Genomic DNA, 19,799 nt, shown 5'->3' with positions numbered 1-19,799 from the left:
TTATGTGTGCCTTAGGCTTTGAGACCGAACTAAAAAGTTCGTATTTTATCACTTCATTTAAAAAGTTCTGAATGTATATTTGTCAAATGTTAAAAACATAACACTACAAAATATCTATCAACTAATTCAATTACTTTCTCATTTATTATCATGGAGATATTCATACTTTTATGAATTGCATAGGTAATTTGATACACTGTTATTTACATGAGTAAATAATATTTAAAAATTTCAGAAGAGGTCTGAGGACAAGCATGCAGTGACCTGGGCTCAATCTCAAGCACCCCATAAACTAGGCATGGTGACACATGCCTATAATCCTAGTGCTCACTCAGAAGGTAGCAGCAGCAGGACCTGGAGTTTGGGCAGGGAAAGGACTCAGTGGGTAAAGGTGCTTATCACCAGGCCTGATGCCCTGAGTTTCATCCCCAAGGACCCACACAGGGGAAAGAGAACTGATTTCTACAACAGACATTGTGGTATGTGTGCCCCAGACCTCCCACAAGAATAAGTAAAGAAAAAATATAGTAGAAGGATCAATAATTTAAGATCTTTAGCCCAAGCAACAAGTTTAAGGACAACCTAGGCTATGAGACCTGCCTCAAAAATCAAAACCATGCAACATTAAACAAAACAAAAATAAAAACCAAACTTTTTCAGCAGATATAAACCTAAAAGTAAGTAGTTTTTAAATTTGACTTCCAAATTATAAGTTTAGCTTGGTGGTGGAGTATTATCTACCCATAAAGAAAAATGGAATTGATCATTCACCAGATAATGGATTGAATCTCATTTTAAGTGAAACAAGCGAGATTCGGTAAGATAAATTCTGCATGGTTTCTCATCCACAGAATCTAGCTTTTAAAGAAGATCAAAGTACTTTGTGTATTGGGCTTGTACAAAGATGCATAATCTATTGTATAAATAAACAATTTTAAAAGTTTAAATTTGTTTGGTCAATGTTAACTCTCCACTGAACAAAGCAAAGCAAGTTTTACAGAGCACTTGCTTAGTATGTGACAGTCTGTAGGTTTGACCCCAGTGGTGCATGTATCCACATACATAGAATTATTAACTCTTATAGATTTTATATACACAGCTATACATACAGCACATAAGCAATACACACACAGTATATCTACAGTATTAAAATTTAATCAAATTTGAATAAGAAAAAAAAATGTCTGGCTAGTAACTGGAGAGACTAGAAGGTATTCTTGATGCAGAGTCAGTCCTGGGTAGATCTGGGCAGCACCAATTCCTTTTCTCAAGCTGGGGTATGCTAATTCTCTTCTTTGTCTGAGGATAGTTAAGAAAATCCATCAGCCCAAATGGATGCACTTCCTCATTTAGGATCACGGTATGAACACTGGGGATTTGAGACCAGTTCTCCCTTCATTAAGTACAGCCACTGAAGCAGTTTCCTCCTGAGAGCCTGGGACCTGATGAAGGGAGGCTTTACCATCCCCAGGAAGAGCATTTCCGACAAAGGCCTGAGAGAAACCTCTTATTAACAGAAAAGATCTATGTGCTATGTATCTCTGTGTCATACACAGGAGCTGGCCTAAGCAGAGGATAAAGAAACAGTTCTGAATTTTGGAAAAAAGAGAATGTCTAAAAAAGTCTTTAGGAGATATAGTAATAATCATAATAATCACAACAACAACACAAAGCTTGCCACACTGTGTTACAACTGTATCAGAGCACTGAACTAAGCCATTCAGTGTGGGATTTGTGATTTATACAATTTTCAGAACAAGAACACATTGAAAGAAAGTTAAGTAAGTGTCCATGAGTGGGGAGACCTTTACTTTCTGCACAGAGGTGAGGCGGGAACAATGAACACTCATTCACAAGTAAGGCAGACTGAGTGAGTCCTGAGCGGGTCCTGCAGCCCTGCTGCCCTGCGGCCCTCCCAGTCTTTCACCACTTCAAAGCAAATGGACGGTGCAGGACTGGGAACCTCACCTGCAGCCGTAGACAACTGCAGAAGAGGTCCCTTTGTCGTAAGATCCCAAGCTTTTAAACTTTTTACCAAAGCCAATGCCTTAACAGACTAGTCTTGGCTGATGGTACTGAGTGTGGGTATGCTCTCTAGAACCCCTGTATTATACCCCAGGATGCTCTGTGTAAACCAAACTATAAACTGAACACCTTGACTTCAACAAGCTAGTCAACAGGTACTTTCCCACTGAATTTCCAAGCTCATATTACACTAAGACAGAGTGACAAGGGAAACAATTTCACCCATATATTTTAGCATCTGAGATCTTTCACAGGTGTCCTGAAAGGGGAATAAGGTCATGACCTCAGGTCAAGCCAATGACCACTAGGTGTTACTGTAACAGAAGGCACCTAATAACCAGGGTGAGTACATATGGTGCTGGGCTACATGTGGGCATGACAAGGTCATTTTTCATTTCCTGAAATCAATTCTGAGCAGCATGAAAACTCAAGACTGTCAAAACTAAAGCTCTGAAACCTGTCTGTTCATCAAGGATCTTGTCTCAAGCTAAACTGAACTTTCTGCAGAATTGTAAAAAAATCAAAACTGAACTAGGTTAACAAGCTAAGGAGGAAAAACCACATGCTGGAGTCAATGAGGCAGTCACAAAGCCCACCACATTCGACAAGAAATTATTTTTGCCACTGATTTGCCCAGCAACCACATTACTGTTCTAAACACAAATATGTTGAGAATTTTCCTTGCCCAGAAGTGGTTTTTTAAAAGGCTAAGTGCATCTTAACATACATAATTTAGTTTGCAACAAACCACAGAAATGAAGGGAAAGCTGAAAAAAATAAAAACATATATTTGCTATAATGATCTGATCAAATGCCACTAAAAAACTCTGTGCTGAACTTCTGAAACCCTTAAAATGCTCTGTAGTCTGCTAACAAGTAAAGGCTCTTTTTTTTCCCTTTCCACTCAACTTGACCCCATTCTATCATCCACTTGATGATCGACATCACGTTATGGTGAAAATGAGAACTCTGCATGATTAGCAACCATGGTTTTTCCCTCTGGCTGCGGAGCTGCTACTACATGATCATTTGGTTACGGTCTATCATCATCGCCTTCCTCGGGATCGATGTGATGATCAGCCAAACGAATTTCCAGATTTCCTTCTCTCACAGTGGGCAGGGCCAACTTTCTTGGAAGATTAAGCTCTACTCTACTTACCTTCCCAGCAAAGCAGCACAAAGGGAGCTTGGTGGTACGCATTAAGAGACAGAAAGAGATAAGGCCCAACTGATAGGAGGAAGAAACTCTACTAAACTGACTAAGCCAAATTATAACTGCAAAGCCACTAGGGATCTTTAATTATTAAAAAGTAAACCATATGCTGGAGTAATAGAAGACAGCTCAATAATCAAAACTGGCATGAAACAGTAGTTCTTACTCTGGCCGCACCTGCCTTCCTCTGAAGATCCTTTCCTAACATATACATTTTTCCTACCACATATACACACACATAGATAGGTGTGTGTATGCACATATATATGCATGTATATGAAAAATAACAGTAAGCTTGAAGAAAACATATAGATAAAAATATTCCAACAACTAAATCCCTGTGCTTACAGACTGACTCTGGAGTCTGGAAACCAGTTCTTGTTCCTTAGTTGTGGTTTATGTGCATACATATCACAGAGAGGACAAATCCTGGCTTTCTGCTGACTTATTTGGACAAGCCATTTATTTAGACCTTGATTTTTCTGACCATAAAAAAGATAATCAAATTTGTCATTAGATAATCAAAACAGACTAAGAAATCCCTATGAAAAACAAAGAACCATTATCTAAAATGGCACTAACTGTCCTTGGCTTGGTGGCTCTTACAAAAAGCATCCTAAGAAAAGGCACCCAGGAACTAGGCCCATGCCCCAGAATCCAGGGAGCTGGATGTGGCCACTGATGGTGATAGTAAACAAAAGTAATTTCCCTACTCTTTGCAAGAAAAGCAGTTAGACACGTTAGAAAATACTGATCCAGGCTACCCATGTACAGAAGTTCTATCAAAGCTTTTCAAAGTCATAAAAGTTTAAACTTTGGCATTTGAGAGCCAAATGTAGATTCAAAAAGAGAATTAAATCTGAGCCTTAAATACTCATGAAAAAAAAAAACAAAACAAGTAAGCTAGGTGTGGTTGCTCCTACCAATCATCTCTGCACTCAGGAGGCAAAGGAGAGAGGGAGGGCTGAAAATTTAAGGCAAGCTTAGGCTAAGCAAGCAGATCCTGCATCAAAAAGCCAAGGGCTGGGGGTGCAGCTCAGTGCAGAGACTTTGCTTCAACAGCCCAAGGTCCCGGGTGTATTCTCTAGCACTGAAAAGAAGGAAAAGGGTAACAATTTACCCTAATCAAAGGCACATAAAGACTTACAAGTAATGAAGAAAGCTGTAATTGCTGGGTGGGTGTGGTGGCATACACTTTTTATCCTAGATTCAATAGGAGGGAGAAGAAGCAGATCAATCTCTGAGTTCAAGCCAGACTGGGCTACATAGTGAGTTCAGAGTTACACAGTGAGACTGTCTCAAAAAATGAAAGAGGGGGCGGTTATAACTTATGGATGCATTTTGTAATTTAAAAACAATTTTGGGCCAAAATAGCAGATTATCTGCTATTAGGGAAGTTAGATGCTGATAAGTTCTCTATTGCTTGAACTTTAATATTCACAGGATTCAAATGACCTAAGTCTAGAATTACAAAAATGTAATGTTCAGATCAACAACTGCTGGCTTGTCACACAGGGCTCTCAGTGGTATGGACTATGACTATGGACTAGGAAATCTCCAGCATCACACTGGCCACTGCTGCTCTTGTCTTTAGTGGAGCCTCCATCAGGCTTCTCAGTCACATGGAGCACTCAGCACTGCTGTATAGCACACTGCAAAGCCTCCCCACCATTTCTTCACCACTCTCCACGCTCCTGACCCAGCCTCATTGCTGACGCATTAACCCCACTGAAGTGCGGACATCTACCACTCACCTGCTTCAAAAGAATCAGTAGCTTCAACACTTCCCTCTAGCTAGCTGAAGCCCCTTGCCAGCATGTAGAAGGCCTTCCCAGCTTGGAGTCAAACAAATGGTACTCTACGACACACACATCCCACAGCACCCACCTGTAGACCCTGGCTCCACCTATTCTTTCCTATCCCTATCACTTCCCACAAGCTCACTAATGTTTTGATCTTGGAGTAGATTTTTAGAATGGTAAGCTGCTGACTGACCATGGACAATGAACCCTGGAGGCAACTGGTAGAGAAGTTTGAACACAAGTAACCAGGCCCAACTCCTACAACTTGCCTTCCCTTAATTCCTTCACTTGTAAAGCCCAGATGTTACACTGGATGGACTCTATGATCCAGTCCCAGCACTGGACTCTGTGATGTAAGCATAACACATCTTTACTGGGTCATTTCTGATGAAAATGCCTAATTTCTTCTACTACTAAACCTCTCAATTTAGCTGAGCAAATAACCCAATATAGCTATATATTTCAGAGCTATTTTCAAAACATGGCTCAAAATAAAAATGAAAACAAGCCACAATTAAAAAAAAAATCTGAGGATTAAGAAAAACAAATATAGGTAAAACCCCAAAATATTTACTCACCAAATCTCACTATAAATAACTGCTGAGTAATACTTTAAAAATGAAAGTTGTGGTGGCAAGTTAGGATGCCAAATGCAGGCATAAAAAACAGCAAGGTGAAGAGCAGGAATAAGTGATCAAAAATATTTTTCTTCAATTGTTTCTAGGTCTCTTGTCAAAGAAAATAAACTTAGATTCAAGCTACAGGACGAGGAGAAGCAAAAGCTTCCGACCTCCTCAGACAAGGACAGGCCAGCACGTGAGGGCACATGTAGTGTTGAGTTGGCCTGGATGAAAGGGATGAAAGCCAGAGACTGGCCTGGGCTTTGGGCAGCAGATCCCACCTTGCACCTTGATTAATGAGTGACATTTTTCGTAATAGCTTTCTTTTCGCCTTGTCTCAAAGCTTCAGCCATGCAGCTGAGTACAGACTGCCCCTCAGGCCATCTGAGCCTGCGGCCCGGGCTTTCTGGCTCACCAGTGCTGGCAGCACAGTGGTGCCGGGGTTACTACAGCTCAGCTAGTGCAGAAGCAACACTGTGCAGCTCCTAGCAGTTCTGAAAAACAACTTCCTGAGGTGCTGCAGGAAAAGGGAGGGAAAGTTTCTAGCAACAACTAACAGTTCATTAGAATAAAGTTCTCTCCCCTTTACTGCCCATCCTCTCTAAATCAAAAGCAAAAGAAACAAACAGGACTTTATCAACAACAGGATGTGGCCTTTGCATCTTACCTGTGGATGCTTTGATCACATAGCCCCCCTTCTCCTCACTGGGAGGCACATCGAGCAGCTGCATAATTCTGTCCAGCAGCCCGTGGATGATCTCAAACCCAGGGTTCTTGTTGTAATAAACAGCACAGAGATGCCTGTAGTTTTTCGCACCTACATCTAGAAAAGCAAAAAGGGATTGATCATCAGGTCACGGTAACCATTACTTAAGAAACTGGCTTATCCCAACCAAACGTGAACAAAGCTAACAAAAAAGAGGTAACAGATTATTCGGCATGAAGAGAAGCATTCAGCCTCAGAAATTCACGGTCAGATCAAACTTTTCAGCCACCAAATTCTCAAAGATGTTTACTTTGGAGGGGGAGGAGTGTTGGCCCCAGGTCCAAAGCTTCACTATAGAACCTGCTTGTAAAACTTGCTGTAAACACTCTAGCAAAATGTACCAGTTATTGCTTTATATTCTTTATTCATGATACCACCTAAATAATCATACTAAATACCAAAAAGGCTTCTGCAGAAACACTTCCTATATTATTTCCAATAAGGAACTAGAGACATAGACAGGGATGAAGAACAGCAAGTCACTTCTCAGAGTATTTTGGTGGCTGTGAGGAAGCCTTCTGTGAAAGCTTATCTTAATGGACAAGAGCAAACACTTACAATAATAATATAAACAAAAACATGGAGACAGTGTGCCAGGGGCTGAACTTAGGACCCCTAGATCCTCTATTTTTAAAGAAGGCCAACCAGTTAAAAAGGAGAGCAAACTAAATTATGTTGTTAAAAGAACCCACATAGGTTGGAAAACTATGAAGCAGAGCAAGGCAATGGCTATCGGTCAAGTTAGAGGGAGGCTGCCCCAGGATAGGGAGGTACTGTAACAGATGCATCACACCAAATGCTGAGGCCCCCAGCAGTCCACCTCTTAGCCAGGTTGGAGTTACAGTATTGTCTGTTTTATAACCTTTAAAAAGCTGTGTAAGTTACACTTATAAAATTCCATATAAACCTTCACAATTAAAATGTGGAATGAGAGGCTGGACAGATGACTCAGTGGTTAAATGCACTTGTTGCTCTTACGGAGTGTGGTTTGGTTCCTAGCACCCACATGATGGCTCACAACCATCCAGAACTCCAGTTCCTGGGAATTGGACCCCCTCTTCTGAACTCCAAGGGCACCAGGCACGTATGTGGTGCACAGACAAACATGCAAGCTAGACACTCATACAGATAAAATAAAATAATCTTTTCTTTACATGGAAGCAGTAAAACAAAAGATATGAAGCTATTATGGCAAGAGAAATAGCACAGCAGGACAAAATTACATGAACCCCTATGTAAGGTATTGAAGTCTTCTGTGTGCAAGGCAAGGACACTACCACAAGCTCACACCTCACAGTCACATGGTCACAGAAACAGAGTGAGAAGGTGACCTCCAGGGCTGACGGGAAGGAAAGTGGAGAACTACCACTGCTGGTCACAGGGCCGCAGCCAGGGGCGATGAGAAAGACCCAGTGGTCTTCCACACACGAGTATGCAGCACTGCTGCTGTGACGTGCACTTCAGAGCTCAGGAGGAAGGTAGCTTAGCTGTGTTTTAAACAACCACAACAACTTCTACAAGCGTGGGAAGGATCAAACTATACAAACATAGCCATAATCAGACAACGCCACATACTGGGGAAAAAGACTCCAAAGAAACAGATCTACAGGTTATGTTTGAATGGGATCATTTTTTTTCCACTTCTATTTCAAAATCTTTCCATGATTAATACAATACCTTCTATAAAAATAAGACAAATAAGAATCACAACTCGAGATGAACCCCAATGAAAACTGGATAATGAACCAAAGTAGTAGAAACACAGTGAGATACTAACTACCACTGGTAAATCCTCAGCAACTGTCAAGGTCTTAACACGCGGCTGACTAGCTCTCAGAGGCACTGTACTGAGTGAAAGCAGCCAGCCACAGAGGCTGGAGGATGCATGATCCACCCATGCCAAGGTGAGCAAAGCAGACTTGGAGTAACTGAGACTGGACGGCAGCTGTGTGGAGTAAGATGTGGCGAACGTGGCTAAAATGGGAAAACATGGGGGGGGGGGGTTTCAGGGGGATGCTGCTGGGGATTTCACAGTGGTGCTTTAAAAAGTACATAGCACATAAAGGAAGATTTAAAGTCAACAGCATCATTTAGCTTTAAAACTGGCATATAACTTAGGTATATACCACAACCCTTCAACAGATCCTAAAGCCACACAGCTCTTACAAATTCTGAATGCATTTGGCCTCACTGTGCTTTTTAAATTAGGGAAAAAGAAAGAAGATAACATCTGTCTTTGGAAATCAAGTGAACACAACAAGCTGCTTGCTTCCTGTGCACATGGACTGAACAAAAGCTCTTCTACAGCTTTTCCACAGGGGAGAGCTACTAGCCATGGCTGGCACAAACAGCAAGACACTGCCACATTCACAGCACTAGCAATCTCGGGCCAGGTACGGAGTGTCTATCAGCCAACCCTCAGTGTCGTTATTTAGCTCAAGACCCTCCTCAGCCAGGATTACTACTGCTGGGGAACAGATGGAAGCCAAACCTCAGGCAATTAAGTCAAGTTGCCCGAAGTCAAGCTATAGCGAGGGCTAATCATTATCAATTCCACAGCTATGAAGTTACAACCCAGGCCCTGCTCAGGACTGACTAAAACCCACACCCTCTCCACTACCCTACAGTGTGCCATAAAGGCTTTAGAAGGGAAACGGTATAAGGGTAAATGCATGTGTGACCATATATAGCTGTTTATGTATGTATAGTCAAGGATGTGCATTCTTGAAACATTTTTGGTACAACGAACAGATGTTTTACTTCTCCAAAGTTTTCGTGATTCTCAAGAATTTCATTTAAGTCACTAAAATAAATTATTTTTTTTATCTGGAATTTGTGTCCATCAACAGTACGTTAATTTATGAAGATTATATTCTGAGTAAACTTCCGAGTAAATAGACCCAGAGAAAGAACTGCTTCTCACCATTTAACACCTCTTGGTGCACACTATGCTTAAGGCACTCTAGTTTTCCTTAGATAGTGGAGGTCAATGGCACTCTGGGGCTCACACAAACTCAACACTTATTTTCTGAATACACAACTAAAGTTTGGAAAAAGAGGTCAGCACAGGGAAGCAACTACCGCATCAGGCCAGGAGCACAGAGTGGGCATATTCCAAGGCAACACAAGGGACAGCTGAGGTAATGTGACTCCATATTGCCACCCCTCATTGTTGTTTCCATCTTCCAGGACAAAGAACTCTGCTATCCAAAGTCTATAATCAAAGGTGCGAAGAGAAGGATCAATATTAAAGGCAGGCAGGCAGAAATGCCGGGTAACCCAGCAACACGCACAAACTGAAGTGAGGTCTAATTCTGCTGCAGGAACGTGAACACACACACACACACACACACACACACACACACACACACACACACACACACATTCTGTCTCTCTCCTCCTGAAGGGAAAAAATTAAATGAAACAGAACTAAATTATCCCTTTCATACTACTGACTTGCTTCTGGGTATTCCTGCCATGTGGTACCCATTTGTTGGTGTCACATGCTTCCACTTTAACACACAGGCACGTATTGAAACGACTTTGTAGTTCCATATTCGCTGTGAGAGCAGGCCAACAGTAAGGCCACCATTCAGAGAGCTTACCAATGCAAACGAAAAGGCGCTTGGTTTGGGGAACCTTTGCCTTGGACTACTTTTTCCTAATTTCCAAATTATTTAAAATGAACATTTCTGATAACAGTCAAATATCTAGACCAAAAACATAGAATTTTTTAAAGCAAATTAAGTGCTTTGAGTGACTGCAGAAGAAAAAAAAATTTAAAAATTTAAAAAGTTTAAAAAAAGAGCTGGAGATGTGGGTGGTACATGCCCATCAGGGGCATGAGAAGATCAAGGTTATTCTTGGGTACACAGTGAGTTTGAAGCTATCCTAAGCTGCGTAAGACCTTGTCTCCAAAAAGATAATAATTAAAATCAAAGCTTATTCCATTTAATAGAGGTTTCAAGATGTTTACAACATACCTGTAGAAACATTAACTTCTAGGTTTAATTTTGCAATAAGCTTACAAAAAGCCACTGACTTTTAGGACTATGTATTAACCTCATTATGGAGGTGCCCCCTCCCCACTCCACCGCTGACTGCTTTTCACGTTCCTCAAAGGTCCGACCCTCAAATTCCCACCTCCTTGCCTTCTGCGCAGAGAGGCCATATTACATCACTGGAAGTACCGACCGCATGCCACAAAGTAAGAGCTATTGAGACTTCGTGCCGAAGCTAGGGTTTGCTGGAAATGCCTCAGTTCTTTATAACTCAGTTAACAGACCTCTTGTGTCATGCCATCAAACAATCTGCTTTCTCAATGGGCCTGCCAAGCATGTCAGCCTAAATTATACGTGTATTTCACAGACTTCAAAGCACTGCCCGGAGAGAGCGGATCTAAACCACCCAAAGGAGGATGGCTAGATGCAGTTCTGTGAGCTCAAAGGATACCAAACAAATGACTTTTTTTTTTTTTAAAGAAAAATAAAAGGGAATGGTACATGATGTCTCTAGCATGTGACTTACACAAATTTTCTAGGCTTTGGCATAGGCTCCCATGTAGTATATATCCTGTCTGCACCAATGGTTAGAGGTGAATTAGTGGTTTCTGGTAGCATATTATCCAGGGCACAGAGTCTTCCTTACTCTCACATGTACCCAGAAGCCTAAGAAAAGATGTTGTTAGAAAGAAAGTGGATGTGGAGAACAAAAAAAGCTTCTAGAATAATCTAGGGCTGGATATTGTGCTCAAGCTAGAGATGAACAGTTAGCTAGCCTTGGAAAATGAAGCAGATCACTCTTTTCTAAGTCTGGCCTACCTCTGACATTTCAACACCAGCACCTACAGAACCATACCTCATGCTACAAGTTTACCTCCTAAAGAATTTGAGCACAATCTAAATGACCTACAAAAGCCCCAAGAATCCCACGAAAACACAACACCTTGAAAAACCACAGCTGACACAGGGAAACAAGAACCCTGATATACTCCTGATAGGACTATAAATAAATAAAATGAAAACATGGAAATGCAAGAGGCTAAATGGGGAGACCGGCAGCAGTGAGACAGGGACAAGCAGCGGTGGTCTGAAAACACATTGCACGCATGTATGAAAATGGCATAATGGCCTTTAGTCCCAGCACTTGGCAGGCAAAGGAAGTCAGATTTGAGGCCAGCCTGGTCTACATAGCAAGTTCCAACCCAGGCAGAGGTACGTGTTTCAAGAAGAAAGGACAGGGAGGAAAACAAGAAGAAAATGGCATTGTGAAGTCCATTCTATAGGTATAATTAATATATTCACTATAGTAACATATGCAATGTATTAATATATGCTGGGTATACTGGTTCACACCTGTAATCCTACTACTCAGGAAGTGGAAGCAGGTTGTAAGTTTGAAGAAAGTCAGGGTCACATAGAAAGATGTATCTCAAACCAACCAAAACAAAACAAAAAAGAAAAAGCAATCAGTTAAAAATATTTTAGAAAAGAATTTACTAAATTGTCAAATATTTAAATGTGTACACTTAGGGACTAGCAAATTGCATTTCTAAAAACATGTATTTGTACAAGAGAAAATGATACTCATTGTAAGACATACTTTAGGAAGTCTTGTAATCTATACATTCATCCTCATAGTAAGAACATTCTCTGCTTCCATATGGTAGAATATTATGTAAGAATTAAAAACAAAATTGATAGCATGCATTCAGACAGGCTAGACCATGTAAGACCACATTTGTGTCTACTATAAAAGCTCTACAGCTACACACAGAAGTGCAAAATATGGCTGCAGGTATGCATGAGGTCTGGCAGTGAATTCTAGGTGTGGAACAAGGGAAAAGTTGAAGAATCTCCCTCCCCTCACCCCCGACTGTAAGACAAGGTTTCTCTCTATATAGCCTTCTGTCCTGGAACTCGCTCTGTAGACCAGGCTGGCCTTGAACTCACAGAGATCCACCTGCCTCTACCTCCCAAGTGCTGAAATCAAAGACATGTGCCACCATTGCTTGGTGATCTTTTTTTTTAATTAAAAATTCTTAAATCAATAACACACATTCATGAAAATGTAAGAATATTATAAATATATGTTCAATCATAAAAAATACCAACAACTTCCCTAAAATGCCTCTATATTGCAGCACCAAAAGTCACACTTTTCTTTTAAAATGATGCTGAAAAGCCAAGAAACAAATATGAAAAGAAATCTCTAAAATTCTCAGTGCATACAGGGAAAAAAATTATATTCCTGAGGGTTGGATTTTATTTAGTTAACATAAACCTGGAATGGATTTTTATCTATTAAAAAAATATAGTACTGGATGCATGACAGGGTACATTATACTCACGTTAGCAGATCTTAACTATGTGGAACCAAGCACACTAAAATAACTTTCTATATTAAAAATGATTTATTTACACAGCTAAGATGCCATCACATATGCGAAGGATGCTACTTCAAAAATTGTTAACGTCAGTCTCCTTACACCCATGTTTTTTGAATTATTAATTGGAAATTCTACATGCCAAAAATATGAACTGGTGAAATTAAATTAATCCAGACTGATGACATAAGCCCTCTTCAGAAAGCCGCATTCCACATGTGGATGCTGGATAATCTTCCATTATCTGAAGCTCCAGAATTGATGGACAATGTCTCAGAAGACAGGAACTCACAAGCCTATAACAAAATGTTCTTACTGAGCCTTTACAAACACATAGTTATATCAAAAGTTCTAAAGACCTGACCTGTTCCTTCACTCCGTTAACCAAAGGCCTTATGTCTGCACCCTATATTTAATATTCTGTAATGCAAGACAGAAGACACTCACACCCATGTTTGCATGTGTATGTACAGTAAGCTGAGGAAACAAACACGTAGAAAGACCAACAGTTCGGTTCTGTGGCAGCCATGGTGCTCAAGGGAGGAGGAAGAAACGAGAACCCTGAAACAGATCTTGCAATTAAAGGCTTCAACCCAAAATGCTCTATGTCCACATGCATTGAGGAAGGTAAGGAAAAACAGACCATCCTCTCACTTAGAGAAGCTTATGGCACAATGTCAAAGTTTGGGAACTATTTAACTGGAACCTGGAGGCAGGGGAATGGAGTTCAAAGCAGGATTGCTAAGCGCTCTTGAGGATGGAGGAAGAAGGTCTAAGTAAGTCAAAACTTAGAATGATCATGCTTCGAGAAGAAAAGAAGGGTATCTAGAGCCCTGGGTAAGTGCTCTAACCCACTCCACTGAGCACAGCAACTACTCAGATCCAAACTTTCTGAAATGCTGCTGCTGAAACCAAGTGTAGGCAACTGATTCTGAGATTTGGCCACAGAGGCATGCCACACTGAACCGTGGATTAATAGATCCTGCTGGTCGGATCTTGCTGGTAGAAATCACTGAGACCCTTTACAAAGCCCAGCTCATGTTCTTAGGCTCTTGTTTCATTTTAGACTTAACCCTCTTTAACCTAGAGACCTGCTTTCTTTGGTCATTTCAGTGAGATTCTGGCAGCTTCCCTGAGCACTGAGGGACGATCTGTGGCTGCAGAATTCAACTTTGTTTAAAAAGTGGAAGACTGGATTGTGCAAAATGAGCTAGCTTTTCCAGGCAGACGGTCCTTTGCTTATCTCTGCAGTTTTTCTGGCTTTTAAAAATACTTTGTTTACAATATGGTTCTTCCTGGCATTGAAATGAATGCGCTATTAACGTCTGAAACCAACCGGTAACTCACACAGCAGCCTCGCATGGTCTCCATTGCTACCCTCCCTGCTCCAAAACTGAAAAACTTACCCCAGGGCAAGAGTCTGCACTCAAGTTTCTTGTTCCAAAAACACATGCCACTCTGCCCAACAAAAGGGATAAATCAGCTTAGTCCCCTGAGTCATGACTAATTTTTAAAAGTGTTACAGCAACTTCGGCTCTTGAGGCTCAGCAAATGCAGTGGCTGGCTCGGCCTCAGACAAGCCAAATGGGCCTGATTTACAGGGGAAGTCTTAAGGCTTGAAAAGTGTGCCTGAGTCAGTTGCAAAACTGGCAGCCTGACAGCCTCGTTCATCACGATGGCTAGTGAGAGGACTCCACAGGAGAGGGAATGTTCGACTAGGTCAAGCAGGAAAATGGCAGTTGTCTTTTGCCTGTTCTCAGAGGAACTTGAGACAGACAGGAAAACATGGAAATCCACACAAGACTCTACTTCCATTTTCATTTCAGAAGCCGTTTGCTAAGCAGACACTGACGTGAGGTTTAGGAGTGCTAGGGTTCCTGGCAGATGGAGCTCCATTCTCTACATTCCCAGGACAGTCTGCTCATTCCCTCCAAACTGAGCTTGGCTAAGCTGGGTGCCCTGTGAGCTCCAGGGTCCTGCCAGTCTCTGCCTCCTTCGCCCTGAGACTACAGGCACAGGGGTTCTGAGGATCCAAACTCAGATCTTCAAGCTTGCTCGGCAAGCGCTCTTAAAGTCGAAAATAGTTTCTACTTTTCTATCACCATGGTGAATGAGACAACCTGGCTCATGCTTGCTACACATCTTCACTAATAATTTGGGGATTGCTCACTAAGGAGAATTTGGGAACTTTCATATTAACTGGAAAATCCCTTGATCATTTAACTATTGGTGGTTTCAATTTTTTTTACTAAAAAAGTTTCATTTAGGAACACATGGCTTAGCATACATCTAAGAGAGAGATGACTTCTAGCTTGTCACCCAAAAAATAAAGAGAGAGAAACATCATAAATCACTCCAAGAACAATATTTCTGTGATTTATTTTTAAAAGTAAACTCTTATATTAGTATGAAAGGTAAAAAAAAAAACAAAAAAAAAAAAAAACCCACAAAAGAAGAAAATCCTATGACACAAAGTCCCTTAGAGGTTAGGATAAAAATCAAACTCCATTGTCTGAACAAAGCACAGTAACACTGCTGGCCATCCTGGACTTTCAAGCATATGGCAAAAAATGGGCATGACCCAGGCCAGCAGCATCTGGCCCTGGGACGGCCACCACCCTAACAAGAAGAGCAGCCACCACTTACTATCTGGCTGAAACTTTCCAAATGCAGTTTCGCTGGATCCTTACAGCAACTAATAAAGTAAGGGCTGTTATTACCCCATTGTACAGATGAGAAGACAGCCACAGAGTTCAAATAAACTGTACACCACAGGAAGCCTGACTAAACTCACGCCTTGCAGCTGCAGTCTGCAGAACCCAGAGTCCCTGCTGCCCCCGCTCCAGATGCTGTAGACCCTTTCCTGCAGGCCAATGACTAGGAGAGAATCCACATGCACATATTTAGAATACTGCATCAGAAAAGGTTTTGTTATGAAATAAGATCCAGGTCCACTTAAACAGAAAACATACTTCATCTCAATGAAAGGAAATGCGTTTTCACGATCGAGCAATTTACTTCCCTTGATTTCTCAAATGCTATTGATACGATGGAAAATATTAAAGAAAAAGAATAAGCCAATGCAAGACAAAGGGTCAAGTTGCACTGAATGGAAATGAACCATGAAGAAAACAGTAGAACAGTTTTAACTAAGACAGGCACAACAGAGGTTGGCTAGAGAGACGTTCTTCCTGATGAGAAAAAGCTCAACAGAATGCAAATATCTGAGCTAAAACACATAACAACAAAAGCCATGTCAGGCACACGCACCCAGTCCTAAAACACAACAATGTACTCCTCCATGGCTACAGGCAAACTGTGCAGCCAGTGCGGGATCCTCACTGCCCCTCACTCTCCCCCTCGGACTGTGAGCACACCCAGCCCTGAAGAGCCATTAGTGAGCCCCGTCAGTCACTGCAAAGGGCCCACTGCTGAAAGAGTGTGGCTACCTAATCCTGTATTTATAATTACAAGGACCCCAGAGAAGATCAAGGCACTATGAGGCTCAAAGAATAAATGTGGAAGAAAACAGTCAGAATGAACAGATAAATGCAACCCTGCACTTTCACTGCCTATACTCATGGGAAGCTCAATTCTCAAAACTCTGCACCTAACACTAAAATAATAATAATAATAATAATAATAATAATAATAATAATAACTTCCTATTTTTTTGTATAGATTTGCCACCACAAGAAAATTCTACAGACTACAGCCTGGACTTAAGAACCACTCATAATCATAAGGACTGATGTATGAAATCAAAGAACCAATGAAGGCTAGCAGCAAAGCAGTCACTTGAGGCACTGCTCACCCAGGGACCACAGCACTTATAGGTCTAGACAACCAACTGAACTTGAGTTTGCATTAGAAAGACAGACTTCAGGAAAATCAGGCTTCCAAAACTCTTAAATTTATATTTATTAAATAACCATGCATTCTAAGTGTTGAACCAAAATACTCGCAGACTAAGTTAAGAACTCTGAACTTAGATATTTCAAAGGGAAAAACTATAAAACGCATTCACAATCACTGTTACAACAACAGTGTGGGGGCCATCAAAGCCCGACGACAATGCCATGCTGTGTGCCAGAGTGAAGGAAAGAAAGTCTTCGGAGTGCTCTGGTGACCCTCTGTCCTTCCTTCCTTCCCCCTCCCAGAGGGCCGGGGAGAGGGGTGTACTCAGGTGAGTTCAGGGACCCATGCATATTCACATCACGTGTTGCCACTGAACTACATTTCCTGTTCTCTCTATGGTGTTTTTTAAGGTAAAGTTTCATTAGGGCTCCTCATAATTATTAAATTCATTTTTTTGTTGGTTTTTGTTGGTTTTCGAGACAGGGTTTCTCTGTGTAGTTTTGGTGCCTGTCCTGGATCTCACTCTGTAGACCAGGCTGGCCTCGAGCTCACAGAGATCCGCCTGGCCCTGCCTCCTGAGTGCTGGGATTAAAGGCGTGTGCGCCACTGCCTCCCACAAATTAATAAATTCTTTAAGAACATGTGCTTTCCATTCCAGGAAACGAGAGACATAACCACCAAAGCCTAGGCACCAAAGCCTAGGCACCAAAGCCTAGGCACCGCAAGCATTCAGATTCAAATAAGTCAATCACTAAAATCAACTGATCAAATGGCGGGAGGGGGGCCTGGGACACTTAAATGGGGTATTTAATAAGAGTGTGACTTTTTTATTTAACAATAAACATACAGCTGTGGTAGAGCTTAGGTTTAGAACTGCCATCTCAAGACTGTGCTGATAAAATGATGTACTAACTCAATTGACACTAAATACTAGGAGGAGGGTGATAGCAACGTGGAAGAAAGACACATGGTTGCATGTACATGTGTAAGCATGCTAACTTCTCCACAGAGCTGAAATTCACACAATAAAAATGCTTAAGTATGCAAATCACAGGTAGCTCACTCTTACCTTTGCTAGAATCTTTTACTACAATGTCAGAGATTTCAAACAGTTTGAGAGGAAGTGGCATCTTCCGGTTTGCTGCAATGGTCTTTAGAAGGCCAGGAAGAAGGGTAGTACGCGCCACCTACAGGAAAGATGGGAATTTGCACTGACTTGAGAACAACCAACAAACTCACTGTTGAAGGAGACAAAGCAGGCCAACTCCCTGGCTTCACAGGAAAACTCTTTTGGACAGAGCAAAGCCTAGATGTCTGAGTCACTTCAAATTTTCAAATCCAACTCACTGAAAGAACTGAAAATATTCTCCATTCCAAATTAACAAAATAAACACCAATAAATCTGATTAAAATCAAAGTGAGAAGCAAACACAACTCAATGACTATTCATACCTAAAAACTGGTTTTTCATTATAATTTTAAAAATTAACCTGAGCTCTCAAGGTTGTACATATGAAAAATTTTATATCCTATCTCCTTCCACAAAGTAACTGAAGTAGCCCAGGCTGGACGCTCACATTCAGTCTATACATGGCTCTTACATGATTTGAACTAGCTCGCTCAATCATTCTTACTGAGTCTTTTACTTCATAATTGACCTTTACTTACTATTCTCAGCTTTCCTCTCTTTCCCATCCGTTTATAGTAAATGTAAAATAAAAAAATAAATGTAGTTCTCTGATCCTGGCATGGTTATAAGCCTGTAATCCCAGGGCTTTGGAGACTAGATAGTGGGAACTGTGAGTTCAAGGCTAGCCTGGGCAACACAGTTTAAAGTCAGTTCAGCTGCTTAGCAAGACCTTGTGTCTCCAGCCTACCATAGTCAAGAACACAGAATCCCTGCACTGGAAAGCTGAGCCAAGGAAGAAGACTGTGATGAGTTCATGAGCAGTCTGGGATATACGGTGAATGCTGGGCCGGGAAGACCCTCTCTCAACTAGGAAGCAAAGTGGTTTCCTGACTTTTAGCTGTTGGACCTGCTTTTTACCTCTCACACTGGAGTACCCTCCTTTCTACATAGGATGTGTTCCAGATGCTCTAGTATCTTGTATCTGATATCAGAGACCAAGCCCATACCTTGGTACCAATAATGACACTTAGCATCTCTGCTGGGCATAGTAAGAGATGACTTAGGAAGATTAATGGCAGCGTAGTAAAGGTTAGTTAACACAATCTCTTGTTTCAAGATATCTTACATTATTATAGATCTTAGCAAACTCATTATACTGTTTCTTGGGTCTAGGGTATTTTACTCCGTAAATTAGAAATTGTAACCTTTTAAAGGAGTATTAACTGTCTGGCCTATTGACCATGTGGGTACCAGGGATCAAACTCAGGTTGTCAGCCTTGCTGGTACGCTTCCACTGTGCCATCTTGCCAGCTCAAGTACTACACTTAAAAGATAATTTTTCTCTAACCAGATGTGCTGGTGTGTGTCTGTAATCTCAGCACCTGGAGGTAGAGGCATGAAGATTAGGAGGTTTCAAGGTCATCTTCAGCTCTTACAGCTCGGCCTGCCTGAGCTACATGAGTGACTTAGAGTTTCTATTGCTATGATAAACACCATGAACAAAAGCAGAGGAAAGGGTTTCTTTCTTTTCACACTTCCAGTTAACAGCCCATTGCTGAGGTAAGTCAGGGCAAGAACTCAAGCAGGGCCTGTTCTTTTCCTGTGTGATTCTTAACTGTGGGTTCTTCTCCGACAGTGGATGTGCTATAGAATGGGCAGGAGAAGAGAAACATTATTTAGGGAAACTGGATTTTATCCCGATTATTATAAACAAGATTATCAAGTATCCTCCCTTGTCCCGGGTTAGCAGTGACACTTGATAATCTTGTTTATAATAATCGGGATAAAATCCAGTTTCCCTAAATAATGTTTCTCTTCTCCTGCCCATTCTATAGCACATCCACTGTCGGAGAAGAACCCACAGTTAAGAATCACACAGGAAAAGAACAGGCCTATACCCAAACTGCAAGCCACTTTACACTTAATTTCACCATGAGCAAGAACAACCTGCTCAGTGCACTGGTAATGGCAGAGTGGGAGGTGAAGCAGGCTGACGCAAAA

At 41.4% G+C, this 19,799-nt stretch overlaps 1 protein-coding gene across 1 annotated transcript in view; it reads right to left on the bottom strand.

The window, feature by feature from the left end:
• Farsb (phenylalanyl-tRNA synthetase subunit beta) overlaps nucleotides 1-19,799 on the bottom strand; it is a 63,153-nt gene that overhangs the window by 9,559 nt on the left and 33,795 nt on the right. The window contains exons 15-16 of the mRNA XM_006972125.4: nucleotides 17,739-17,856; nucleotides 6,328-6,483 (exon numbers count right to left, since the gene is read on the bottom strand). Of these exons, the coding sequence (XP_006972187.1) occupies nucleotides 6,328-6,483; nucleotides 17,739-17,856 (274 nt within the window). The remainder of the gene's footprint in view (nucleotides 1-6,327; nucleotides 6,484-17,738; nucleotides 17,857-19,799) is intronic.

Source organism: Peromyscus maniculatus, chromosome 13, assembly GCF_049852395.1.
Source record: "Peromyscus maniculatus bairdii isolate BWxNUB_F1_BW_parent chromosome 13, HU_Pman_BW_mat_3.1, whole genome shotgun sequence".
Classification (NCBI taxonomy): domain Eukaryota; kingdom Metazoa; phylum Chordata; class Mammalia; order Rodentia; family Cricetidae; genus Peromyscus; species Peromyscus maniculatus.
The sequence above is the reverse complement of the archived record's forward strand: the minus strand, read 5'-3'. Positions and strand labels throughout refer to the sequence as shown.